Below are 27,172 nucleotides of genomic sequence, written 5' to 3'. Positions count from 1 at the left end.
GCCCTCCTGAGTAGCCGAGGGAGGGTCTGGAAGGGATGGAGCAGCCACCTGGACTGGAGAAGTGGGCTGGAAGCAGCCGGGCTGGGAGGAGAGGCTGTGGAGGCAAGAGATGTCCTGTGGGGATAAGCTGTGCAGGGAGCAAAGCGCTGGGCTACTGAGGGGCGGCACAGGTGACTAGGCTGGAGAAGAAGGTGCTGGATTGACGGGAAGTGGTGAGGTGTCAAGTGTCACAGAAAAAGTGGAAGTGCCCCAGCTTTGACGTGGCATGCCCTGTATCTCTGTGGCTTGATTCCTTAGTTACGTGGGTGAGCGCAGTGTCTCCAACATGGTGATTATCGATGTGAAAATGCTGTCGGGATTCATCCCTGTCAAGTCCTCAGTGAGGAAGGTAGGAACCCACGTGAATTGTTTGTCTGAGGATATCTGCCCCTTTTGTTTTATCACCTGGGCCGCATTCAGTTTCTCCTTTATTTTTAAGACATGTTCCAGGTGTCTGTGGCTTACTAGGGGGCTCTAGGATTGACATCGTCTTGATCCTGCATTGTCATCTACACACATGATGTGTGTACAGTACTTTTCTTTCCACACCTGGCTGGAAGCCAGTACTGCGTGGTCCATCTGTGTAAAACAGACTATGTTTGTTTTTTTCTCTTTGGACAGGTGATGGGTTATCTCTGAGTTCAGATACCTTGCTGAAAACATTGTCCGTGTGTATCACATTCAAAAGCAATACTGGTTTCTTTTTCCTTCCGCTGATCTTACCATATAGTTTATAGCTTGTCTTGTAATTGTTTAAGGCTCAGGTCCCTTTGTGAGGTGTTGAGCAAGTGTGTTGCCCTGGAAAAGAGCAGAGATTATAAGATACTGCAGAACTAGCAAGCCTAAAAGAATGCATTGTCATTGAATCCTCTCTTTGCTGTGTTTGGACCAGTGATCAGTCCCTGCCGGAGCTGCTCAGTATTTAATCTGCCAGGATGGTGAAGGGGAGACCTGGGGACCATTAATGGCTAATGGGAGTCAGTTCCACAACGCAGGCCTAGTCACTGCTGTCAGTACTCCTAGTGCTTTATCCGTAGTGCGTTCCGTCCATGGGGCAGTGAAAACGGCACAGGGGGACCACCCTCAATTCAATAACAATTTGGTCTTCTTTCTTCAGCTGGCACACCACCAAGTCATTGAGCGTACAGAGTTCAGTACCAACCATGTCTTAGTCTATCTGGAAAAGGTGAGTCTCCGTTTGGGGCTAGAGTGGGAAAGAAAAATACAAGCCTCGGGGACATTTGGCCACCCAAGGCAAAATTCACGGGTCTCAAAACTGGATCTGATAAAAGTAGGAATGAACTGACTTTTGCTGACCTCAGAATTTACTGGTGCCTTCCTCACAGCCCTCAGCAGGTTTTCCCTCTGGGCCTGCATACGGATCAGCCTACACCTGCCCACCAGACATGAGCTCCCCCAGTGTGGGGAAAGGCCCTGGGGTTTCCCCTTGTCCCTCAGCCAGGCCTGCTGAGGGACACGCTCACACACACATGCACTCCCAGTGCCCAGGGCACTGCTGGCAGCAAGAGCACTAGTAGGAAGAGTTCAGTGAGGGGACAGCAGGAGAGCCCAGGGCAGACAGAAAGCAGACACTGATCCTCCATCACTTCCTTTTCCCAGCTGAGCAACGTGACCTTGAGCTTCTCCTTCACGGTGGAGCAGGACATCCCTGTGCAGGGCCTGAAGCCAGCTCAGGTGAAGGTGTATGATTACTATGAGACAGGTAAGTGTGGGGCTGAGGGTGTCCCGGTGAGTGACTGTGGGGAGCTGGACTCATGGAGGTGTCTGGGAGCAATGGAAACCCACAGCTGTTCCTGCATTGTCCCTCTGCTTGTCCCTCTGCATTCCTGGGAGAGGGACCTCTGACAGCCCTGCTCTCTCTCTTCCCTTCTGTTTTTCAGATGAGTTTGCCATACAGGAGTACGGTGCTCCCTGCACCACAGGTAGGGTACCTAGGAGCAAATAACCTATTGCAAATTATTTTGAATGGAAGTCTTTTGCAAACCTTAGGCTTCCTTTGCCTATAACAAGTCTCTGAGCTTGTCTTTACCATGCCTACAGCAGGCTTGAGTCATACCGTAGTACAGAGGGGGAAAATAATGCTGGGCACCCCGTGTTATATTTCATTTTATTCACTGAGACCGTGAATCTCAGTGCTATCGCCTTAAGTCAGACAGAGGCACTTGTCTTTTCCTGTGTGTGTTTCACATTGTACAAATGAGACCAAAGTCTTCCTTGGGACAGAGCACCATGCTCAACCTCTGCGTATCTACCTTTTTCAAGGCCACTTTCACCATGCTGCAGATACAGAAGTGCATTGAGGAATTGTCTCCCAGCCACCTTGGTGAAATGTTCACATGTCTTCAGTGAATTTCAAGCTTGGCCCTGGGTTCTTTTTTCCGATCCTGTGGGAAATCCATGTGCCACAAGGCAACATTTACTCTGATAGCTCATGCCTCTCCTTCCTTCTCTGTAGTATGGATATAATGAACATGTCCAGCCATTCCCAATATGTTGTCCTTCTGCAACGTGGCAATTTTAGGTGTTGTAGGTTCACAGATTTTAACAGGGTTTAAGCTGACATGGCACAAGAGGGGCTACCACAGAATGCGGAGAAGTCGTCTGGGGTTCTGGTTATTGCTTCACCAGGAATTCTCTCTCACTCTGTCCTTTCCCCACCTCCAGCCAAAGCTGAACAGGGAAATGCCTGAAGAATACATCTGTGCCCTGATGGATCAGCTGACTTGTTTCTGCCCTTAGTAGTCTTCCTTACCTAGTCCTCTACAATGTTACATGTAACCAACACCAAAAGCAAAGCAATACAATAAAAATAAATAAAGTCTTGATCCTCCCCATCTGCCTCTGGCCTTATTTTTTTGTTAGCATTTCTCGTGTCTCTTCTCATCCACACTGCAGCAAAGTGCTCTGAGATTTAGATAGAGCCGTCCATGCCAACGCGGTGTTTGGCAAGTCCTTGGGAATACCAGAAGGTAGGCAGCTTTTGGCAGGGAGGAGGCGTGTTGTCACGCTTGCCGGTTCTCTAGGAGGAATGGGAATTCTGCCTGAGCCATTATGCAGCATCTCCCTGCCTATAAATGCAGGTGTTTTCTGTGATATAATTAATTGCTGGACATAAGCCTCTCTCCATATTCCTCCTCTCATTCCACAGTGAAATGGGTTCTGTGCAACAGGAGGACAGCGTAAAACTTGTTCATTCTGGTTTTTCAGAGCAGACCAGAGAGAAATGGAAGGAAGACCTGCGAAGGAAAGTCTGGTTCTGAAGACATTGTCTGCTGGTTTCTAAACAGCTGAAGTGAAAGCAGAGAGGAACTGCAAACTTAACAGCATCGTTATTTGGAATTACAATCAAGCGCTACATGATGGGAATAACCAGGTTAGGGAATGACCTGCTGGAAAGGAGAAGGACCTAGCTGTTCCAGTAAGGCCTCTGATTACAGAGCCCAGAACAGAACACCGTCCTCCAGATATGGCCTCACCAGGGCATAGCAGTGGGGGAGGAGAACCTCCCTCAACTTGCTAGCCACTCCAGGGACTGTAGTGGACAGCCGTGATTTTTGAAATGTGATGGAGAGCGGCTCGGCAACCAAATCAGCCATCTCTTTCCAAGGGGATCCCATCAGCAGTTCCTTGAGCAGCTGGAAGTTTGCTCTCCTAAAGCACCGGGCCCTAACTCTACTTTTTGCCAAGCCCACATTCTTCAAGATCACAAACTCCACCAGGGTATGATCACTACAGCCCAGGTGGCCAAATTCTGACCACTTTAATAGTAAAGACTGGGCACACCTTCCAGCTTTCTCTATGGTAGAAAATCACTATCCGAATTTTCTGAGATTTTTAAGATACTGTCTAATCAATAGAAAAAAGTTTCTCTTCCCTGGCTTAGAAACCATGCATTTTTTGAATTGTTCTCTGATTGGTACTTATCCAAGTCTCTAATCCAACCTCTTCTAAGTCATGTGTTTAGCTTACAATATCAAACAGATTTGCATCTCCAGTACAGTTTCTAATTACAGAATCACTGAACCTCACCAGGGCATAGTAGTGGAGAGGAGAACCTCCCTCAACTTGCTAGCCACTCTCTCCTTATTGCACACCAGCATACCATCAGCCTTTTTAGGGCACACTGCTGGCTCATAGAGTCATAGAATGGCCTGGGTTGAAAAGGACCACAATGACCATGTACTTTCAACCCCTGCTATGTGCAGGGTCACCAACCACCAGACCAGGCTGCCGTGAGCCACATCCAGCCTGGCCTTTAATGCCTCCAGGGATGGGGCATCCACAGCCTCCTTGGGCAACCTGTTCCAGCGTGTCACCACACTCTGAGTGAAAAACTTCTTTCTAATATCTAACCTAAACCTAGAGTCATAGAATGGCCTGGGTCAGTCCTCTGATCATCTTAGTGGCCCTCCTCTGGACCTGCTCTAAACCTCCCCTGTCTCAGTTTAAGACCATTCCCCCTTGTCCTATCATTATCCACCTTTGTAAAAAGCCATTCCTCCCCCTGTGCCTACACTCCCTTCAAATATTGGAAGGCCACAATGAGGTCTCCCTGGCACCTTCTCTTCTCCAAGCTAAACAAGCCCAGTTCCCTCAACCTTTCCTCATAGGAGAAGTTATACAGTCTTCTGATCATCTTAGTGGCCCTCCTCTGGACCTGCTGGCTCATAGAGTCATAGAATGGCCTGGGTTGAAAAGGACCACAAGTTTCTAATTACAGAATCACTGAACCGTATGGATTTGCTGGCAATGCAAAGTTGGGAGAAGTGGCTGACATACCAGAAGGATGTGCTGCCATTCAACAAGACCTGGACAGACTCATGAGTTGGGCTAAGAGGAATCTTATGAGGAATCTACATCTGGGTAGGAATAACCATGTTCTTGTGAGACCTCATCTGGAGTACTGCATCCAGACATGGAGTCCCCAGTACAGGAAGGACTGGAGCACTTAGAGCAGGTCCAGAGGAGGGCCACTAAGATGATCAGAGGACTGACCCAGGCCATTCTATGACTCTAGGTTTAGGTTAGATATTAGAAAGAAGTTTTTCACTCAGAGTGTGGTGACACGCTGGAACAGGTTGCCCAAGGAGGCTGTGGATGCCCCATCCCTGGAGGCATTAAAGGCCAGGCTGGATGTGGCTCACGGCAGCCTGGTCTGGTGGTTGGTGACCCTGCACATAGCAGGGGTTGAAAGTACATGGTCATTGTGGTCCTTTTCAACCCAGGCCATTCTATGACTCTATGAGCCAGCAGTGTGCCCTAAAAAGGCTGATGGTATGCTGGTGTGCAATAAGGAGAGAGTGGCTAGCAAGTTGAGGGAGGTTCTCCTCTCCACTACTATGCCCTGGTGAGGTTCAGTGATTCTGTAATTAGAAACTGTACTGGAGATGCAAATCTGTTTGATATTGTAAGCTAAACACATGACTTAGAAGAGGTTGGATTAGAGACTTGGATAAGTACCAATCAGAGAACAATTCAAAAAATGCATGGTTTCTAAGCCAGGGAAGAGAAACTTTTTTCTATTGATTAGACAGTATCTTAAAAATCTCAGAAAATTCGGATAGTGATTTTCTACCATAGAGAAAGCTGGAAGGTGTGCCCAGTCTTTACTATTAAAGTGGTCAGAATTTGGCCACCTGGGCTGTAGTGATCATACCCTGGTGGAGTTTGTGATCTTGAAGAATGTGGGCTTGGCAAAAAGTAGAGTTAGGGCCCGGTGCTTTAGGAGAGCAAACTTCCAGCTGCTCAAGGAACTGCTGATGGGATCCCCTTGGAAAGAGATGGCTGATTTGGTTGCCGAGCCGCTCTCCATCACATTTCAAAAATCACGGCTGTCCACTACAGTCCCTGGAGTGGCTAGCAAGTTGAGGGAGGTTCTCCTCCCCCACTGCTATGCCCTGGTGAGGCCATATCTGGAGGACGGTGTTCTGTTCTGGGCTCTGTAATCAGAGGCCTTACTGGAACAGCTAGGTCCTTCTCCTTTCCAGCAGGTCATTCCCTAACCTGGTTATTCCCATCATGTAGCGCTTGATTGTAATTCCAAATAACGATGCTGTTAAGTTTGCAGTTCCTCTCTGCTTTCACTTCAGCTGTTTAGAAACCAGCAGACAATGTCTTCAGAACCAGACTTTCCTTCGCAGGTCTTCCTTCCATTTCTCTCTGGTCTGCTCTGAAAAACCAGAATGAACAAGTTTTACGCTGTCCTCCTGTTGCACAGAACCCATTTCACTGTGGAATGAGAGGAGGAATATGGAGAGAGGCTTATGTCCAGCAATTAATTATATCACAGAAAACACCTGCATTTATAGGCAGGGAGATGCTGCATAATGGCTCAGGCAGAATTCCCATTCCTCCTAGAGAACCGGCAAGCGTGACAACACGCCTCCTCCCTGCCAAAAGCTGCCTACCTTCTGGTATTCCCAAGGACTTGCCAAACACCGCGTTGGCATGGACGGCTCTATCTAAATCTCAGAGCACTTTGCTGCAGTGTGGATGAGAAGAGACACGAGAAATGCTAACAAAAAAATAAGGCCAGAGGCAGATGGGGAGGATCAAGACTTTATTTATTTTTATTGTATTGCTTTGCTTTTGGTGTTGGTTACATGTAACATTGTAGAGGACTAGGTAAGGAAGACTACTAAGGGCAGAAACAAGTCAGCTGATCCATCAGGGCACAGATGTATTCTTCAGGCATTTCCCTGTTCAGCTTTGGCTGGAGGTGGGGAAAGGACAGAGTGAGAGAGAATTCCTGGTGAAGCAATAACCAGAACCCCAGACGACTTCTCCGCATTCTGTGGTAGCCCCTCTTGTGCCATGTCAGCTTAAACCCTGTTAAAATCTGTGAACCTACAACACCTAAAATTGCCACGTTGCAGAAGGACAACATATTGGGAATGGCTGGACATGTTCATTATATCCATACTACAGAGAAGGAAGGAGAGGCATGAGCTATCAGAGTAAATGTTGCCTTGTGGCACATGGATTTCCCACAGGATCGGAAAAAAGAACCCAGGGCCAAGCTTGAAATTCACTGAAGACATGTGAACATTTCACCAAGGTGGCTGGGAGACAATTCCTCAATGCACTTCTGTATCTGCAGCATGGTGAAAGTGGCCTTGAAAAAGGTAGATACGCAGAGGTTGAGCATGGTGCTCTGTCCCAAGGAAGACTTTGGTCTCATTTGTACAATGTGAAACACACACAGGAAAAGACAAGTGCCTCTGTCTGACTTAAGGCGATAGCACTGAGATTCACGGTCTCAGTGAATAAAATGAAATATAACACGGGGTGCCCAGCATTATTTTCCCCCTCTGTACTACGGTATGACTCAAGCCTGCTGTAGGCATGGTAAAGACAAGCTCAGAGACTTGTTATAGGCAAAGGAAGCCTAAGGTTTGCAAAAGACTTCCATTCAAAATAATTTGCAATAGGTTATTTGCTCCTAGGTACCCTACCTGTGGTGCAGGGAGCACCGTACTCCTGTATGGCAAACTCATCTGAAAAACAGAAGGGAAGAGAGAGAGCAGGGCTGTCAGAGGTCCCTCTCCCAGGAATGCAGAGGGACAAGCAGAGGGACAATGCAGGAACAGCTGTGGGTTTCCATTGCTCCCAGACACCTCCATGAGTCCAGCTCCCCACAGTCACTCACCGGGACACCCTCAGCCCCACACTTACCTGTCTCATAGTAATCATACACCTTCACCTGAGCTGGCTTCAGGCCCTGCACAGGGATGTCCTGCTCCACCGTGAAGGAGAAGCTCAAGGTCACGTTGCTCAGCTGGGAAAAGGAAGTGATGGAGGATCAGTGTCTGCTTTCTGTCTGCCCTGGGCTCTCCTGCTGTCCCCTCACTGAACTCTTCCTACTAGTGCTCTTGCTGCCAGCAGTGCCCTGGGCACTGGGAGTGCATGTGTGTGTGAGCGTGTCCCTCAGCAGGCCTGGCTGAGGGACAAGGGGAAACCCCAGGGCCTTTCCCCACACTGGGGGAGCTCATGTCTGGTGGGCAGGTGTAGGCTGATCCGTATGCAGGCCCAGAGGGAAAACCTGCTGAGGGCTGTGAGGACCTTCTACAGGTACATTGGCCAGAAGAGACAGGCCAAAACGGGCGTACCTACTTTGGTAAATTTAAAAGGAGAACTGGCTTCAACAGATGAAGAGAAAGCTGAGGTGCTGAATGAGTTCTTCACCTCGGTCTTCACTGGTGGCCAGGATTCTAGTCTTCTTCACGTCCATGAACCCTGCATCCCCAAACCTCTATGTGGGGACCAAGGAGGTAAATCCCTCCCTACTGTAAGGGCAGAGCAAGTCCGAGAGTACCTCCTTAGACTGAATGTGTACAAGTCTATGGGGCCAGATGGCGTGCATCCCAGGGTCCTGAAGGAGCTGGCTGAGGTGGTTGCCGAGCCGCTCTCCATCATATTTGAGAAGTCGTGGCTGTCAGGTGAGGTCCCGGATGACTGGAGGAAGGGTCACGTCACTCCCATATACAAGAAGGGGAGCAGGGAGGACCCGGGGAACTACAGGCCGGTGAGTCTCACCTCCGTGCCTGGGAAGATGATGGAACAGATCCTCCTGGACAACATGCTCGATCACATAAAGAATGAGCATGTGATCCGAGACAGCCAGCACGGCTTCACCAAGGGAAGGTCATGCCTGACTAATCTTGTGGCCTTCTATGATGGAGTGACGGCATTGGTGGACGAAGGGAAGGCGACCGATGTCATTTACCTGGACCTGAGCAAGGCCTTTGACATGGTCCCCCACCACATCCTCATCTCCAAATTGGAGGGAAGTGGATTTGATGGGTGGACGACCCGATGGATAAACAATTGGTTGAAAGGCCGCAGACAGAGGGTGGTGGTCAATGGCTCTATGTCCAGGTGGAGGCCGGTAACAAGTGGTGTCCCCCAAGGGTCTGTCTTGGGACCGGTGCTCTTTAACATCTTTATTAATGACATCGATGAGGGAATTGAGTGCACCCTCAGCAAGTTTGCTGACGACACCAAGCTGAGTGGTGCGGTTGATACGGCGGAAGGAAGGGATGCCATTCAGAGGGACCTCGACAGGCTTGAGGGCTGGGCTCGGGTGAACCTAATGAGGTTCAACACGGCAAAGTGCAAGGTTTTGCATTTGGGCCGGAAGAACCCCAGGCACCCGTACAGGCTGGGAGGAGTGGTCCTTGAGAGCAGCTCGGCAGAGAAGGACCTGGGGGTCCTGATGGACGAGAGACTTAACATGAGCCAGCAGTGCGCTCTGGCAGCTCGAAAGGCAAATGGGATCCTGGGCTCCATCAGGAGAGGGGTGGTCAGCAGGGAGAGGGAGGTGATTGTCCCTCTCTACTCGGCTCTTGTGAGGCCCCACCTGGAGTACTGTGTCCAGGTGTGGAGCCCTCAGTACAAGAAAGACATAGAGATCTTGGAAAGGGTCCAGAGGAGGGCGACTAAGATGATCAGGGGGCTGGAGCACCTCCCCTATGAGGACAGGCTGAGGGAGTTGGGCTTGTTCAGCCTGGAGAAGAGAAGGCTGCGGGGCGACCTCATTGCAGCCTATCAATACCTGAAGGGAACCTACACCCAGGAGGGGAGTAAACTCTTCAGAAGGGCTGACAACAGCAGGACTAGGGGAAATGGATCAAAGTTGAAGGAGGAAAGATTTAGGTTGGATGTTAGGGGGAAGTTCTTCACAAGGAGAGTGGTTAGGCCCTGGAACGGGCTGCCCAGGGAGGTTGTGGATGCCCCATCCTTGGATGTGTTCAAGGCCAGGTTGGACGGGGTCCTGGGCAACCTGATCTGAATGTGGATGTTTGGTGGCCCTGCTAGGCAGGGGGGTTGGAACTACATGATCCTTGAGGTCCCTTCCAACCCAGGTGATTCTGTGATTCTGTGATTCTGTGAAGGCACCAGTAAATTCTGAGGTCAGCAAAAGTCAGTTCATTCCTACTTTTATCAGATCCAGTTTTGAGACCCGTGAATTTTGCCTTGGGTGGCCAAATGTCCCCGAGGCTTGTATTTTTCTTTCCCACTCTAGCCCCAAACGGAGACTCACCTTTTCCAGATAGACTAAGACATGGTTGGTACTGAACTCTGTACGCTCAATGACTTGGTGGTGTGCCAGCTGAAGAAAGAAGACCAAATTGTTATTGAATTGAGGGTGGTCCCCCTGTGCCGTTTTCACTGCCCCATGGACGGAACGCACTACGGATAAAGCACTAGGAGTACTGACAGCAGTGACTAGGCCTGCGTTGTGGAACTGACTCCCATTAGCCATTAATGGTCCCCAGGTCTCCCCTTCACCATCCTGGCAGATTAAATACTGAGCAGCTCCGGCAGGGACTGATCACTGGTCCAAACACAGCAAAGAGAGGATTCAATGACAATGCATTCTTTTAGGCTTGCTAGTTCTGCAGTATCTTATAATCTCTGCTCTTTTCCAGGGCAACACACTTGCTCAACACCTCACAAAGGGACCTGAGCCTTAAACAATTACAAGACAAGCTATAAACTATATGGTAAGATCAGCGGAAGGAAAAAGAAACCAGTATTGCTTTTGAATGTGATACACACGGACAATGTTTTCAGCAAGGTATCTGAACTCAGAGATAACCCATCACCTGTCCAAAGAGAAAAAAACAAACATAGTCTGTTTTACACAGATGGACCACGCAGTACTGGCTTCCAGCCAGGTGTGGAAAGAAAAGTACTGTACACACATCATGTGTGTAGATGACAATGCAGGATCAAGACGATGTCAATCCTAGAGCCCCCTAGTAAGCCACAGACACCTGGAACATGTCTTAAAAATAAAGGAGAAACTGAATGCGGCCCAGGTGATAAAACAAAAGGGGCAGATATCCTCAGACAAACAATTCACGTGGGTTCCTACCTTCCTCACTGAGGACTTGACAGGGATGAATCCCGACAGCATTTTCACATCGATAATCACCATGTTGGAGACACTGCGCTCACCCACGTAACTAAGGAATCAAGCCACAGAGATACAGGGCATGCCACGTCAAAGCTGGGGCACTTCCACTTTTTCTGTGACACTTGACACCTCACCACTTCCCGTCAATCCAGCACCTTCTTCTCCAGCCTAGTCACCTGTGCCGCCCCTCAGTAGCCCAGCGCTTTGCTCCCTGCACAGCTTATCCCCACAGGACATCTCTTGCCTCCACAGCCTCTCCTCCCAGCCCGGCTGCTTCCAGCCCACTTCTCCAGTCCAGGTGGCTGCTCCATCCCTTCCAGACCCTCCCTCGGCTACTCAGGAGGGCTCAAACCAAACACAGACTTACCTGACGTTTATGCCTATGTCAAAGACCTTGTGAGCCTTGGAGTCCTCACACGTCTCTGGTCTCGTGTGTACATGCAGCAGGAAGGGCGCGCTCTCCTGCTTGGGCTGCACGTTGTACCTCAGGCTTGTCTACGGGAGAGCCAGCAGCTGTGTGTGTGCATGCTCAACGCTTGAAAGAGATCATCGTCTGCCTGCCCGGCTCTCCCCCTTCCCCACTCTCACAGCTCCCCAGCACTCATGGCTCTTTCCCTCTTTCACTGTCGCTCCGTTCTCCACGCAACTCTGCTCCTCTCCGGCTTCTCCCGGAGCTTTCCCTTGCGCTCCTCCCCCTCTCCCTTACCCCTTCTGCCCTCCCCCTCGCTCCTGCCTGAGAGAGGGCTCCCCAGCCAGGACGGCACTTTCCCCACCACCCTCACCTGCAGGTAGACGCATCCCTTGCCAGACACCTCTACGCTGTACTCCCCTGGCACCTGGGGCAGGGGCACGTGCTGGAGCAGCAGCCGATTTGAGGGATCCACGTGGAAGTCTTGCTGGAAGTCCCCTCCAGATCGTAGGGTCACTTTGGAAGCTGCTCCGCTCTTGGCATAGGTGGAAACTCCGTACAAGGAGAGGGCTTGCAGAGCCACAACTGTGTCCTGCAAGAGCCAGGCCCGACACCCATGGACAGGTTAGTCCTCTTAACCATCCCACATCCTGTTCTCCCACAGCCCGCCCTTTGCTGTCAGCAGGCACCCTCTCCTCCATTCTTCACTTTCTCTGGTCTTAAGCGAGAAGCTGAGAGGGAAAGATCAGCCTTTGCAGGCGCCCATTTTCTTCCCGTGTCCTCTGCACAGCAGTCACGTGTTCCTGAACTTGCTGTGGCGAAGCTCTGTGCAGCCTTCACCTGTTCTCCCCGGGGAAAAGCAGCAACTGCATACACACACAAACTATGGCGGGAGCTCCAAACTGCAGAGTCATTTGTGTCACCAGCATTCTCACCCACTGGCTCAAGTAAGCCAGGTCATTAATCAACGTATCAGTCATTCCCTGCGGTGCTACCTGACATACTGGCCTTGGCCTCTCGGGAACTCGGTAGCTGCGGCAGATGCTAATACTGCGGGGCTACAGTCCCCACTTGGCTTAACCTTAACTGCGCTCCCACCCTGGACTCTGGCACTCTCCTGATATTGATATGGGAGGTCACAGGAGGGAAACTGCTGCTCACCTGGGTGGAGGAGAAGCCTCCGCTGGGATTCTGCTGACCAATGATCCACTTTGCAATACGAGATGCGAGTGACAGCTCCTCCTGCGAAGGTGCTGGCTGCGTGGTGAGGTGAGCAAGGAGCACATAGGCTGTCATCTCCACTTCAGCAGAGGGAGCTTTATAGCGGTAGTACGGGAGATCAGCCTCTGGCTCTTTCCCAGGCCGCTGCCAGTGAACAGACCCATCTTCACAGGAGGCAGGGTACATGTAGAGAAGACGGCAAGGAATTAGTAGCAGTTTCTTGCAAGGGAGTTATTGACCTGCTGCCAGTGGGGAGGAGAGAGCCCCTGGCATGTACCTGTCCTATAGGATGAAATGGGAAGGGTTAGATAGCCCCACACTCGATGCGTGTTTACAACTAGTCTAAGAGTGCCAAGGTTCCTGGGCCTGGATGCCACTTTCACTTAAACTCCAGATTGACAGACACATTTACACGTTTGGACACCTAAAGGAGGCAGAGACCTAAGAAGAACACCAGGCTGGCACACTGCCCCGTTTTGAGAAGTGGTACTTCCTTCGCAACGCTGCTGGACAACATTTGGGCAAACGGACCATCCAGGCTGACTTTACCAGAAAGGTTCTGAGTCTTGACACAGTTTCCTGGAAGACTCAGTGCTTATGCTAGGACCTCTGAAATGACCCATTCTGTCTCAGCACTTCCATCTCTTCTCTGATGTATCATCCCTCACGCTGTGAGGGGTAAGCTTTGTTCTGTGTTGAGCGTGTCTGCTGGAAGGAAGGAGCGGCTATAAACATTGCTAAGCCTTTGTTAAAGCAGTGCCTGCGATGACAGGAGGAGTAGACTGACATGAGGCATTAGCAGAGCCACCCTTTTGTTCATCACCAACGGGAATGGTGAGGGGTGCCTCCAGACAAATCCCTCAGAACAGAGGGGTAGGACGGGGCACCCACGATGAGCCGTCAAAAACACAACCACACTGCACAAGCATTTCCTCTCCCTACAGCTTTCCCCATCCACAGAAGCCGTTCCGTGCTCCCATTTCCCCACCAACAAAAGCCATTTTATCAGAGGTAGAGGTAAGATCTGTGGGATGGAAGAAAGCAATGTCCCACCAAGAGCTCTCACCCTTTTGGACGGCTTCCTTTTCAAGTGAGCCAAGGAACGCCTTCCTCTTCTCCTCCTTCCCTGCCAGGGCAAAGGCATATGCCAGCAGTGCCTTGGTGTACACGTGGTTTTCTTCCCCATTTCCTGCCGTTTCCAGGCAGAACAGAGCATTGCGCACCACCGAGTGCTGGGGAGATGGAGACACTAAGACCAGGCAGCAAGACGTCATACTGAAGTCCATCTTAGAACAACGGGAACTGTATGGTACCCACGGTCCCTTTACAACCCTAGCAGACTGTCTGATATATATTGTACCGCTGTCTTTTCCTTTCCCTCCATGTCTGCTTCCTTATGTGACATATGAGTAACCAAAGAGTGTTCTTTATTCTGTACCTTTCTTTTCTCTGAAATATCTTGTTACAATGATTTTTGCAAGCAGTTCAGTGATTTTGCATTGAAAGTTTGAAGCAAGGTCCAATATTCTTCTGCCTATGGAAGTATTCACTGCCTGACGGTGCGTTGCATCAACACAGTAAGCCCATACAGGTCGTCTAACAGGCACGTACAATTCTGACACAAAAGGAGTTTTTCTTACGGATGTAAAAAACCTATCTGGGACATTTCTGAAATTTAAATGTTATTTAACTCACTATGAATCCACGGAGTACTCTTTAAAATGAGCAAAAGCAAGATACCCCAGAAATGAACTTAGGGGAAGATGAAGTGAAATGTTTGCATAAGAGACAGTATTGGACAGGGGAGGAAAGTGGAGAAAAAGCGTCAGTCCATCTTGGACTTGAAAAGAAAGAAAATATATCCAGATAGAATTTCTTCTTTCAAAATATAAAGGGGCCTAATTATCTATAGGAGGCTAGTGGGGCAGGCTAGTACCGTCTGTGACTCAGGTGACACATACAGTTACAGGCAGAGGAATCTCCAGCAGTGCAGTAGTGATGTAGGCTGTCAGCGTTACCTCATTGTTCACTCCACCCTGCAGGGAAACATAAAATTAGGTGCTTACTCCACACATCTTCTCAAAGTCATTTTTCTACCATTTCTATGGGTATACTTGATTCTGTATTGTAGCCCCTTAGCTCGTGTCCTCCCCACTGATGCTCATATTGTGCCGTTTATGGATTGCCTTGTTCTCCTTCTTGTCATGGCAGTCACACAAAACGGCCTCTGGCTTTTTAGTTCTTGCCATCGACATGGGAATTCCCCAAGGGCCTGTGTGCTCAAGAAGCTCAGCTGCAGCCATCTGATTTAGAGTCAAGTGCCAGCCTCACTAAGATCCAGCTATGCTACCTTCATGGCATTGTTCAGGAGCATCCCAGAGCTGCGGAAGCAGCCATTCTCCTTCTGATTTTGACTGAGCCAGATCAAAGCATCCTGGATGTGCTTTTCATCTATGAAGATGTAAGACCGGGCCTGGGCAAAGGACTTCAGGACAAAGGCTGTGAGCCTGTAAGGGAGACAGAACAGTGAGAGGGCTTGTGCAGGCCTGCTGTCCATGCCAGGTGACAGAGCATATGTGCACTTCACTTGTCTGGAAGAAGGAAAAGCGGCTTGGAGATCTGCAGGTCAATTAGTCAGACACGAAGTATGCCTTCACCACAAAGAATCTGCCAAAAAAAGAATCTGCTTCTTGCCTTGCTTTCTTTTCTGCCTCTTGGCCCATATAACCCTATGATCCTGCTGCATTGAGGCTACCCTTTTGAGGACTTCGGGTTGTTAATGTGTATCCAAATAAATGTCTTTGGAAAACGGTAGAGTATTGCATGCCGATTAGCTCAACATCTGTATGAGAGTAAGAATCAGAATAACAAGAAAGAATCAATCCACAGAAGCTTATGGTCTGCTGGCAGGACTCTCCCTCCAGATAGCCATGTCTCAGGGGCTCCCCAGAATTCCCCAGAGATGTCAGTAAAACTGTGGATAAAGTATAACACGCTAGAAGAGCTTTTACATAGCAGTTATGGGGAAAAAAGCTAAAAAACTAGGCATGTAGGGAGGCCAATTACTCCCAGGGCACAAGTACTGTTTCAGAGTCCAAAAGCAAGGTGATGAAATCATCCATTCTTACCCTTACCTAAAGCTGAAAATGCATGGTAATAACATGCTGGAGTAACTCAGAGCTTTGCAGTAAATCACACTGGCAACACACCCTCTCCTCCAGGCTGTCTTTTGTTTGGTAACAAACGCATTTGGAAGATAACCATACAGCACTGCTTTTGGATTATCGTCCTTTACGAAAATACCTTTCCCAGCAGTTCTCAGCAGATCCTACTCTGGAAGAGCTGCCACTGCAACTCTTCAGCTTTCTTCATTTGGGATGTGAAATCCCTTCTCCCTCCTTTCCCAGTTTGTTTTCGTCTCTCTTTCTCGTCCCTCATAGTCCTCGTAGCTGCAAGGTGGGAGGAGATGCTTCAGCTACATAACTGGCTGATGCAGCCTCTTTCCTCACTTAAGAGGCAGCACAGGGCCCACAGCAGCTCTGAAAAGTCCACTGGTCTACAACTACATTTCTTATTTACCATCAGGTGGTATTTGTCATAGCTGCGTAGCTGAGAAAGAGAGCATGTGGAAGAGGAGCAGATGACACTGAAATCTCACCAGGTGTTCCCCCGTTGGCCATAACGTGGTCCAAAGGTACTGTAAGAGCCATCTGGGTGCTTGTAGTTCATCTGCCTCTGATAACCTGCAGAGTTAAAAAAAAAAAAAAAAAGTTAAAGCCGTGTTCAGAGAATGTCTGCTGAGGAACGCAGGGGAGAAGAGAAAAGCAGCTTCATCAGCGACAGCAAAACAGAGAAACAGGTTAGTCCTATCCTAGCACATACAACCCCACCTCCATATACTGCTTATACTGCAAGAGATGCAGTATCCGCCTTTCTTCAGAAGGCGGGCAGGAGACACGTTAACAGCAATGGACAAGCCGCTGCAGCAGGTCACCTGGTATCGGTGCACTGCATTCCAGTTCTGTTAAGGAGCAGGGAAAAGTGGGTGAAATGACGAGGTTCTTGAATGCATAAGAAACAGAGAATAGGAAAAGGACATGGGAAAGACTTCCCTGGCATACAGAAGAGACCATCTGAGTAAGAGACAAGCTGTATCTGGTCAGCATTGACAGAAACAAGCCAGACAAGTTCTGAAAAAGTTCAGAGCAGAAGCAAAAGTCCCGTTCAACTCACCGCTCACTAAGTATCCAATGGCCTTGGATTTGACCTCCTCGCTCAGCTGTCCTGTCTTGTTCAGGTAGTCCAGGACATAGACGTTGGGTGCAAACAAGACCATGTTCTGTTCGCCACAACCAAATGGCATCTGGAGTAGCTGGTGCAGGTTCTGCATGGCGGTGCCCATGAGATCGCCTAAGGAACAGGGAATACAAGAGGGATATTAATGAAATTCAGCGTTAGCTGCCAAAATCAGAGGGATCTACAGAAAAACAGAAGGAGGAGATGGCAGAATATCTGGCAGAAATATCTGGCAGAAAAATCTGTATTGATAACAATCCTGGAATGACACACAGAGCACAACAACACTCCAAAAAAAGGAGGGTGATAAGTCAACGGATAGGTCACTAGCGGAGAAACCGGACAGAACGAGATGCAGAAAGAGCAACAAACAAAACAGAATTGAAAGGGAAAGCACTTGAGACAGAAGAGAGGAAAGGCAGGAACGAAGTGTGCTTGGAACCAGGAGAAGAATCTGTGTGAGAGCTAGGAGGCGAACACAGTCATGCAGATGGGCAGAAACAGCACGTTTCTGTCTCCCAGCAGATCCTTCCCAGGCCGATCACTCACCTAGCACTGAGAAATATGCTCTGCCTGAGTCTTGGACCACATTTGAGGGAAGCAACAGAGAAAACTTCTCTTCCACAGACTCTCCTGAGAGAAACAAGATGAAACAGCTTCAGTGTAGACCCAAGCTTAAAGGAAGGGGCAGGGCCTTCAGTGGAACATCAGAAAAGTTTCCTCTTCCCTTCATCCCTTGCTATACATAAAGATGTCTCTGGGCCCCAAGTGAAGGGTCCTGTTCTGATTATCTACAATCATACAAGCGTCTGAGTTGGAAGGGATCTTTAAAGGTCGTCCAGTCCAACTCCCCTGCAACAAACAGGGACACCTACAGCTCTATCAGGTCGCTCAGAGTCTGGTCTGGGCTGACCTTGAATGTCTCCAGGAACGGGGCGCACACCACATCTTTCTGGGCAGTCGTGCCATCATAGGAAGGCCACAGAGGGTTGGTCAGCCAGGACTCGTCCTTGGTGAAACTAGGAGTACTACAAGTACTACTAAAATGTACTAGAAATAATTGTTGCAAGCTATATAATGAAAAATGAATTCACATAAAAAAAATGCAAGTGGTACAAGCACAAACTTCGCCGTTTGTATATTTTACAAACTACAGAACTCATTCGCTAGCCATTCATGTAAGACTCTCCCAGCAACATCTGGCGTGAATAAGTTTTGAAGAAGTTTGAATAACATGGCAGGTTACTCAGAGAACGACATCTTGTCTCATTGCCCCTTATCACCACTTGTAGAATGATATTTGTAAAATATCAGCCAACCTGGAAAGCGGTAGAGGCAGCGCTGTCTTCTTCCTCCAGGCATGTCCCACTCATCACCCACACAGAAACAAATGGTGGGCAGGGAGGGAGGGCCTTACCTTTCAAACAGAGCACAGAGTTCCGAACAGTTTCCTTCTCAACTCCTTCAGGCTTGGGTGGAATGAAAGAAAACAAGAGAGGTGAGAAATCATCGAGCATACAGACAGAGGGATGCCTAACAAGGAAAGAGGAACAAGTAAGTGAAAAGTGAACGAACAGGAGAAGGAGAGGCAGTGACAAACACTCCCTGTAATATAGAGAAAGGACTCTGAAATATCAATCCAAGTAAAACAGTCATAATCCTAAATTATTGGAAAGAACAGGAAAAGGAGAGCAACAACACTGCAGGACCATCACGAGGGTGACCTGCACTACTGTATGCAGTGAGGCTCCTGCATCCTTGTAACAAAAGGGCTGCGCATTACAGCGAGTGCTTTTGTTAGCAGAAGTTCACAGCACCTCTAGAGGGCCGCTCAGAAGCCGTCTGCAGGGCTATTGATCATAAGTTGCAGACACTTGAGGAAAAAGACCTGTTGAGAATAGAAAGGGGAAATGGGCCCGATGGTATGTGGTGATGCACTTGATGCAACACAGGCAAGTGGCACGAGAGGCTGTTTCACGAGAAAAGAACATCAGGCACCGCTGTCAAGTTACAGCACTCGGCATAATAATCCGTGGGGTCTGCTCCAAAAGTAACGCCTCCTATTTTATAATGTCAGGATGTTGGTGGTATGGCAGGAGAGGCTGAATTTTCCCATCAGTATTCCATTACATTTTGCTGCCATGCAACACATGACTACGGACAAGCAATGTGAAAAATGACATCTGACATGGAAGTCATGGCATACGAAGAAATGGTGTGCATCTGAACAGAAAAAATCGCACCCACTGACATTCATTGGTGCCTGCAGAACATTTACGGAGACCAAGCCACCCACCGCCTCACTGTGCTAACATGTCAGCAAGATTTCTTGAAGCGTGGAATGCAGGCAAGATTTTTGTAAGTGCTGCATGCACTTAATTGCTGGCAAAAAAGCACAGCTACTGGTGGCGACTATGTTGAAAAACAGTATTTTGTAGGTGAGCATTTGCTCTATCAGGCTGTGCTACTGTTCTTTTGTGCCTGTTGTAGTTTCCACGAAATTAACCTGGAGGCATTCATTGTGGAACAATCCACGTAGCATTTTCCTATAACAAACTGTACAGAACTAACTGCCACATCATGTTTCATTCCATACCACCTAGTATCAGCCGTGGAAAACAGATAAGCTGTAAAACTGTAACACGTTCTCACGGACTGTTTTAATGTGTAGAGTTTGGGAGGGGGACCTTTATACAGGCATCTAACTCCCACAGGTACTTTGAATTCCCCACCTTCACCCTGGTGCCAGACCAAAGGCGTGTAACACGCAGCATAACAGGCAGTTTGCTTGGCTACTCGACTAGCAGAGAGACAGCACGTGCTGACGGGCAGACCTACTGGGTAAAGCTGTAAAGACAGCATCCTGAAATAGGAGGTAACATGAAGCAGATATAGGGAAGGGTGAATTGGACTAGGAGTCTTTTTACGGTAGAGGATGGGGAAGTTTTAAAATAGAGAATAGAAGGAGATGCACTGCACAGCTGTTAACCTGCAGACTTTGTGCATTCTAGTCAAGTATAATGGAAGACCACGGTATCACTGGCACCGTGTGCTCATCACCCCGAGCTCTGTTAAATGTGTCTAGCTTGTGAGTCACTGCAGCCTGCTGCCCACAGCCCGCATACCTCCACCAGCAGCTGCCTGATGACCGTGTCCTTCCGCCCTTTCTCAGGGGTCTCCACTATGGTGTTTCCGCATGGCTGCTGGTTCTGCAGGGCCTCAGTGCTCACCAAGAACTCCACCAGCCCTGGAGGAAACAAATCAGTCAGTCCTGCCTAGCGGCACCATGCAGCAGGAGTTGCTGCCATTCCTGGGAGTTTTCAGCCTAGAGGCCCGTCGCAGATGGGGCCAGCTTCTTTCCCGTGGAAGCTTAGCTATTCACATCAGCATGAATCCTGGAGCAGCTGAGCTGCACTGCCATTGAAAGGTGACTCTGTTTTGGTGCTTTTATTCACCAGAACTTAAGAGCACCATAGTGGTGCCAAAGCTGTTCAGCAGTCTGCTACTCTGCATGCACACCGTGACTGCTACCACAACATGCAGCAACAGCAAAAGCAAATTTTTTTTTTTGTGAGGGTCTCATAGGGCAATTGTCTAATTTCTGGGAGGGATGGGGCTGACAAAATGTCCTTGCCAGCCAGCCAGCAATGCCTATAGCTTCAGAAGATGTTGCCCAGGGGCAGTAAGATTTGATGATGTTTCTTTTAGTGCTAGACACGGCCGTGGAGTCTACCAGGCTTTACGTCCCGCATAACCTCAGATGACACACACAGCTGCAGTATTTTCCAGGAAACTGTTGCTCTAACTTCAGATAGCAAAATGGGAGAACAGCACAGAGAATTCCTTCCTGCAGCTTTCAGCATTCTTTGACTTTTACCTAGAGATTTGGGAGTCACCAGCCAAGCCACTGTTTTCCTCCCGTTCTCACAGAGACAATGAGAGTCTTCCTCCTTTTCCACCGCAGTAGCCAGAAACTGAGTAGACTGAGCCAGAATCACCCTGACCTGCCATTTGTAGAGAGGTGTAATCAAGGAATGGTCTTGAGAGAAAGGGAGAAGACAGAGAGCTAGGAAAAATTAGCAATGTCTATTTCTTCTGCAGCAAAGGAGCAGGAAGCTGGAGTTGTACGCGGGCATTTCAAGCACGTCGAAGGTGTAACGTAAGAATTTCAGGGAGGAAGCGGCCCAAGGCTACTCAGAGATAAGAAAGAAGGCTAGGTGTAGGCAAAGAGCATACAAGCAGGTACAGGTATGGAGAAGGATTTCAGTCTTCCTTACTCTGATGCAGGCTGTCAGGTAGTTGAAAACAGTGGCTTTCAGCGTGAAGGCCTCACCACGCACTACAGAGTAAGGTAGGGTGAGCTCTACAAAGAAAGGCTGGAAGGCTCTGAGGGACACTGTTGGTGACAGGCCAAAGCCTGTGTCTGGGGACATGCAGAACGCACTGGCTTTCCATTCAGTGATGGTGTCAGGGATGGTCACATCTACTTCAGCATTTCCCTCAGAGCTGGTAGGGAGAGAGAGCAGGGTTTCAGTCATATTCTGGAGATCATCTATTTTTTTCCCTCAGCCTAATGAACAGCAACTACTCACAGCAAATTCCTGTCCAGTTAGTACATGGGCACTGTGTTTTGCAGATCTTCCCAAAACATTCTGTACTTACCATTCTTGAGCAATCCCTCTATCTACTAAAATATTCGCTCACCAAAATATTGACACTTTTACAGAAGCTTAACTATCTTCTGAAGTTTTGCCCCAGTTCCCATAAACACTTACTTCACTGAAAATACGTCCCAAATCCATGTCTCAGGGAAGTACTTCCGGATGGTCTCCACAGGACTGCCAGCATCCATCTGTTTTAACATTGCATAGTCTGAATCATCAAGGAGTTGTGAGGCACTGACTAAAAAAATTTGTTACAGGAAAAGATAAGTCAAACTCCATTCTAATCAAGGAGGATACAATGCTTTCAGTTAGTGGTTATTCTTTAATAGAATTATAACATTGAAAGAACAACTTGAATAATTTGATCATGGGAAGACTCACAGATTCAAACTCTGAGCTGCCTCTTTGTTGGAACTGAATACAGCATTCCCTGTACTACATTCTTATCCTCACATCAACTGCTCATTGGAAACAAATGTATTGTTCTTTTGTCATTTCAATATTTCGTGTTTTCTAAAGCTTCTTCTCTTACAGGGGTTGATCATTCCAATTCCACTGCCAGCAAATCCAGGAACACCAATTGTTGTAACAATGGCTACTGAGGGTACTTTTCTGTTGCACTAAAGAGGTCAAATGTGGAACTCACTGCCTCCAGATATTATGGTTGCATATAGCTTAATAAATTTCATTTAGCGGATTGTATTTATACATGGCCAGAAACTGCAGTTACACTTATCCTTCCAGAGTTCCAGAGTAGGGAGACCAATTATGACATTGTTTCACAGTGATGTGCCTTATGAAAAGCTTTCCATCAGTCTTTGAAGTCTCTACACCCTTTCATAGTGCACAGTAGTCTCAGGCCATGTTCTGAAGACAGATCTGGCATTTCAAAACAGAAGATCAGATCTGTTATGACTAGGAGCTTCCTCAAGACTAAAGGCTATTGTTTGTAATATTAGCTGAGCTACTGTACCACAAAAATAAGTAAATAAATAAATAAAAATCTCACAACCTAGTTATTTAGGAAAAAATGGAAAAAATCAGTCATTTAGGAAAAAAAGTAATGTTTTTTTTCTGTCTTTACAGTCACTGATGCTGCAAAGAAGTGAAATGACCTACACAGACTCTTTAAATTATATGAATGGGAACAGAACAGAGTTTTCCCATCCTCAGCTCAACACATCAGCCCACAAATTCATATCACCTTCTCATCACCTTGGCCTACTTGTGCCATAGTTATTTCCCTAGTAATTGCTGGAATGTAACTACCTTGAAGTAGAGACTGTCACTGTTTAGGTTGCTATAGGTAAACCCTGATTTGGTGGAATAAAGCCTACTCTTCATGCTTGGCAGTCTATCCAATATAGATAGATGGTCTTAGCATCTACAGGATCCTTGCTGTAGAGCTTGGCATGTGATTCACTGAGCACACAGTGTTAACCAGATATTTCTTTTTAGGTGAAGATAAGGTGTATCAGTTTCATATTTCAGGACTGAATCCAGAAGGAAGTGATACTGAATTAGGCTGACATATCTTAGTACAATGTTTGATTGTTCTAGTGTAATTAGTATTCAAAGAAGTAGAGGCGAAGAAAGGAGCATGATGGTAAATTTTAGGTAGTTGTGTGGAGATAAAATGAAGCAGGTCTTCTTACTAGAACCACTGTAACTCCTTTCCATCATATGTGCTGTGTAATGCTGGCAGACTTCAGGTTTATGGATCTTGTTGCTAGTGAAGACTTTTAAGCCTATTAGCTGTTAAACAAAAAAGAAAGAACAATAAAAAAGCAAATAAGCTTTTGAAATTAAGCTATTTTTAATATGCCAAGCATAGATGTATCTGGAATTGGTCAGAACAGTAAAGGCTTGTATATAAATGCTAAGTAGACTGGTTCAACCCACATTATTGAAGCTTTATCATGATATATTCATCCCAAGGCTAAATCCTGACATGATTAGATGAAAAGCTTTGAAGACCATAGTCTACCTCGGGGACATCTGTCTTGGTGAAAATGATGTGTGAAAAGCATTGAATTGAAAGTACGCAAAAAAATTACAAGCAGGACTCTCTAGATTTTTTTTTTTTAATGGGTTATTACAGTAACCAGAACTTTATTAAACCACTATCTACACCAAACAGAGAACTTGCATGACTGAGAAAGGGATTTCTGGTATTAGGCCAGTACTCATGACTGTTTCCCTATTTGAGCCTATTCACCAGCTTCTGCCCTAGCACTGAGGAGACCCCTCAAGGTTTTAATGGCTCAGAGGAGCACTTAGGTACCAGCAATGGGCTATACAGAGGCAGGGACTGGGCCTGGCTGTTGCCTTGCATACACAGATTAGCAAGCTCACAGCAAACTTCATTCAAAAAGACCTTCAAGATGGGGAAGAAAAGGAAAGGATGCTGTATTCTAAAAAGAAATAAAGAAAAATCAAATTCTGGTGCTTACTTTGAGAATTTCATAAACATCACCTTCACCATCAGGAGAAATGGGTACATAGGTGAATCCATTCAGTAATATGTTGTCAAGTGACACACAGGGGTTTACATCTTCTTCTTCCAAGTAGTAGTCCTTGAAGCTATAGCCCCGGAGTTCCTTGAGTGGGAGAAGGTTATACACCTTGGAAAATACAAACAACCAGGTAAAAACGTGGCAAGTTAGCCCTCACAGGGACACAGAAACTAACAGTCCAGTGATAGAACACGGCTACTAAAACCAGTTATGGTGAATGCCATACATGGCCTTGTATCTATCCTGGTGTTAATAAGTACCTAGTTAATTTTTTTATTACTTATTACTAGAAACAGCAAAGACTTACGGAGCTGGGAGAGAGTTCATCTTCAGGCTTCATAAGGAGGACGCTCCTGTCCACAGCACGGAGGGCACACAGGGACCTTGGTGAAGAATGGAGTTTCAGGCTTGTGTTGGAGGCAGGAAGTTCTTCCTTGGGTACAAAACTCAAGTTCACCTGCAACACCAGGAGTTAAAGTAGCCAGTTTTCCAGATGCTGTTACACGCTCTTAGATACTGAAGTATCTAGCTTTGTGAATTGAGTTCTGCTAGTGCTCTACAACTCTTCTAATGTATTCAGCTTTTACTGTGTGATTCATAATGACTAGCAGTTATCTTTGTTATTATGTTTTCCTTCATTTTTGTAGTTATGGCTTTGTAACCTATTCTGAATATAAGTTACTAAACCTCAGTCAGTGTCTGATGAGACAATTTCATGAACCCATTGTGAATTCTGCCTCCATGATGGTATTAATAACTGAACATATGGCCATGAAGAAACAGAAACGCTGATTTTTACTTACTTTATTGAAAAGGCAACTTTCAACCCGGAATTCTCCTGTACTAGCAATGACTTCTCCACTGGGTGAAGTGGTATACACAAGCATTTGTGCCAGGGGAGCAATTGTCACATCAACAGGTAAGATCAACTGGAATATCCCATAAGCTGAAAGAAAGAAGAAATATTAAGCTATATAACAAGATGTTCCAGCCTATATATTTGTCTTCTTGATATAAAGAAGTTCACAACTTTAGTTAGGAGAGGCATGAAGTCTGTATGACTGAAGTCCATGCTTATTGCTGAAGACATCTGCATTCAGTTGTGATAGTGATTACGTAATAGCCAAATTAGATGTTTGGTGGGTCTCAACATGCCCTCTGGATCCTCTCATCCTCTCCAGCTATCATCTGGCATTACCTCCTAATGTTCCTAGCCCCTTTATTCCTCAAGCTCTAACATCTTCTGCAGTCTACAAAACAATAGATGACCAAAAAAGAACATACATAGAAATTAGGGAGAGTTGTAGCATGCAGTAGCAGTCAAGGCTGCAGTATGATTGAAAGAAAAACTCCTCAAAGTTACTCCTAAGCTAATATTTACCTGAACACCAAACTTTTACCCCAGCTACTGTGGGAAGTGCTCCTTTATGTTGAAAGGATCTTTCTAGGTGGGCCTGAGTTTTATTTCACAGTTTGTATGAAGGTGATAGAAAGTCTCTTGGTATGAGTCAGGGTGTTAGTTTAGTTACTACAACTAGTGGGGAAGCAGAGTTTTCTAACACCCTCTCACAACATCATGTCTTGTAGCAACCAAGATCTTTTAGTTCTGCATACAGTTTATTCTCACTATGGTGCAAATCCTCATAAACTTCCAAAATGGTTTCCCTGGTCTCATTGTCAAAAGACTTTTAAAGATGCAACACAGACAGTCTCAATCACTCAAATGTGTAATCCATGGACATTTATGTATACAGAATTACATACCTTGGTTGGAACATACATGTATACATGCTTTCACAATTATAAGAGAGAAATAACATCCTCAAAGATAAATTAAAAAGAGAGACAGAAGGAAAAAGAGACATCTTCCAACTCACCTGTGAACCTTACAACACTGACAAGTACTCACAATCAGAATTGTTTACATCGGTCAGCAGGAAAGCATTGAGAAAAAAAATTGTGTGTATTTTCAGTTATATCTTCTAAAATATTTTGGTCAAAAGCATAGCAACAGAAAGAATTTAGACAAAACAAAACCAATTCAAACTACTTAATCTAAGAAGAATTTAATTTCACAATGTTCTTCAGTTTTTTAAAATGTTTGAACTGAAATAATTTCTCTATATCCTCCTATCCTCGTCTCACAGTAGATGCTAAAAATCCATATTTCTACTCACCATTTCCAGGATCCACAGTCAGATCATAGGTGTCTGCTAACATAATACTGCCCTTGGCCATCACCTATGTAACAGAGAAAGATTTCCATAATCACTGCTGGTGGTGATGAAGGGAAGAAAAATGAATGTTCACTGGGTAAGCTGTAGGATATGTGAATACGAATAGTAGTAACTGGGAGCGAAGAAGACATTAAGCAAGAATCAGACTCAAATTTGCGAAGTTTTTTAAGCCAGAAATGTTCGCTCCTTGAAAGACCAGTGTTTCCTCATTAGTCAGATCCAGTTTCCCTTTTGTACACATTACATGTATATTTCAAGTTAAAATGCACTTTGCCTCTGAACTCACAAAGGTTTGTGGGTTGATGTGCACTTTTCTAACATTTTTGAACAGACTGATGACCAAAGATTGTCCTCACTTTACTCTCATTTGCTTTGTGAAACACAATAGAGAAAAAATGAATCAGAATTATTTCCATAACTCACACAGAGTTTGAATAGAAGAACACAGGCTGTAAACAACAAGTACTTGAATAAAGTACCTGAAGCCAGACTTAAAACATTCTGAATGCTGCCTGCAATTTTCTCATTTCAAGGAATACTTTCCTTTCTACAACCCCAAATGCTCTTTATACAATTACTTCACACTCCTATACTCTATGGGAGATATCTGTGTCATAATACTGCATATTATAATACTGCATATTACTGCATAATACTGCATAATAATGCTATGACACTGTATTTTAATTTCAAGGTGTGGCTATAAAATGTAAGTTTCCTGACTGCTTACCTGCTCCAATTAAGATAATCTTTCCCAAGCTACTAGGATAAACAGGAATCCTATGTTTCAATTTATGGTTAACAGTCTTGACATATCACATGGATATGTCTACCACAGTTTTCTATTC

At 46.6% G+C, this 27,172-nt stretch overlaps 2 protein-coding genes across 8 annotated transcripts in view; one reads left to right on the top strand and one right to left on the bottom strand.

The window, feature by feature from the left end:
- The window catches only part of LOC128089846 (alpha-2-macroglobulin-like), a 37,555-nt gene extending 34,661 nt beyond the window's left edge, over window positions 1-2,894 (top strand). Inside the window, exons 32-36 of one of the 3 annotated variants that reach the window (XM_052701649.1) lie at window positions 298-388; window positions 1,157-1,225; window positions 1,660-1,762; window positions 1,941-1,982; window positions 2,725-2,894. In XM_052701649.1, the coding sequence (XP_052557609.1) occupies window positions 298-388; window positions 1,157-1,225; window positions 1,660-1,762; window positions 1,941-1,982; window positions 2,725-2,750 (331 nt within the window). In that variant the 3' untranslated portion in view covers window positions 2,751-2,894. The other 2 variants (XM_052701648.1, XM_052701647.1) reach the window with 2 other exon arrangements.
- Window positions 2,895-6,602: 3,708 nt separating this feature from the next.
- A2M (alpha-2-macroglobulin) overlaps window positions 6,603-27,172 on the bottom strand; it is a 36,164-nt gene continuing 15,594 nt past the window's right edge. Inside the window, exons 13-36 of one of the 5 annotated variants that reach the window (XM_052701759.1) lie at window positions 26,265-26,328; window positions 24,891-25,033; window positions 24,395-24,544; window positions 24,025-24,195; window positions 23,227-23,326; window positions 21,683-21,809; window positions 21,185-21,413; window positions 20,785-20,911; window positions 20,033-20,154; window positions 18,325-18,376; window positions 17,457-17,540; window positions 16,845-17,021; window positions 16,270-16,354; window positions 14,962-15,118; window positions 14,573-14,647; window positions 13,678-13,843; window positions 12,552-12,775; window positions 11,764-11,982; window positions 11,349-11,476; window positions 10,940-11,030; window positions 10,103-10,171; window positions 7,735-7,837; window positions 7,515-7,556; window positions 6,779-7,174 (exon numbers count right to left, since the gene is read on the bottom strand). In XM_052701759.1, coding sequence (XP_052557719.1) covers window positions 7,137-7,174; window positions 7,515-7,556; window positions 7,735-7,837; window positions 10,103-10,171; window positions 10,940-11,030; window positions 11,349-11,476; window positions 11,764-11,982; window positions 12,552-12,775; window positions 13,678-13,843; window positions 14,573-14,647; window positions 14,962-15,118; window positions 16,270-16,354; window positions 16,845-17,021; window positions 17,457-17,540; window positions 18,325-18,376; window positions 20,033-20,154; window positions 20,785-20,911; window positions 21,185-21,413; window positions 21,683-21,809; window positions 23,227-23,326; window positions 24,025-24,195; window positions 24,395-24,544; window positions 24,891-25,033; window positions 26,265-26,328 — 2,943 coding nt within the window. In that variant the 3' untranslated portion in view covers window positions 6,779-7,136. The other 4 variants (XM_052701756.1, XM_052701758.1, XM_052701757.1 and 1 more) reach the window with 4 other exon arrangements.

The sequence above is a fragment of the Tympanuchus pallidicinctus genome, unplaced genomic scaffold (assembly GCF_026119805.1).
Source record: "Tympanuchus pallidicinctus isolate F22 unplaced genomic scaffold, pur_lepc_1.0 scaffold40, whole genome shotgun sequence".
Taxonomy (NCBI): domain Eukaryota; kingdom Metazoa; phylum Chordata; class Aves; order Galliformes; family Phasianidae; genus Tympanuchus; species Tympanuchus pallidicinctus.
The sequence above is the reverse complement of the archived record's forward strand: the minus strand, read 5'-3'. Positions and strand labels throughout refer to the sequence as shown.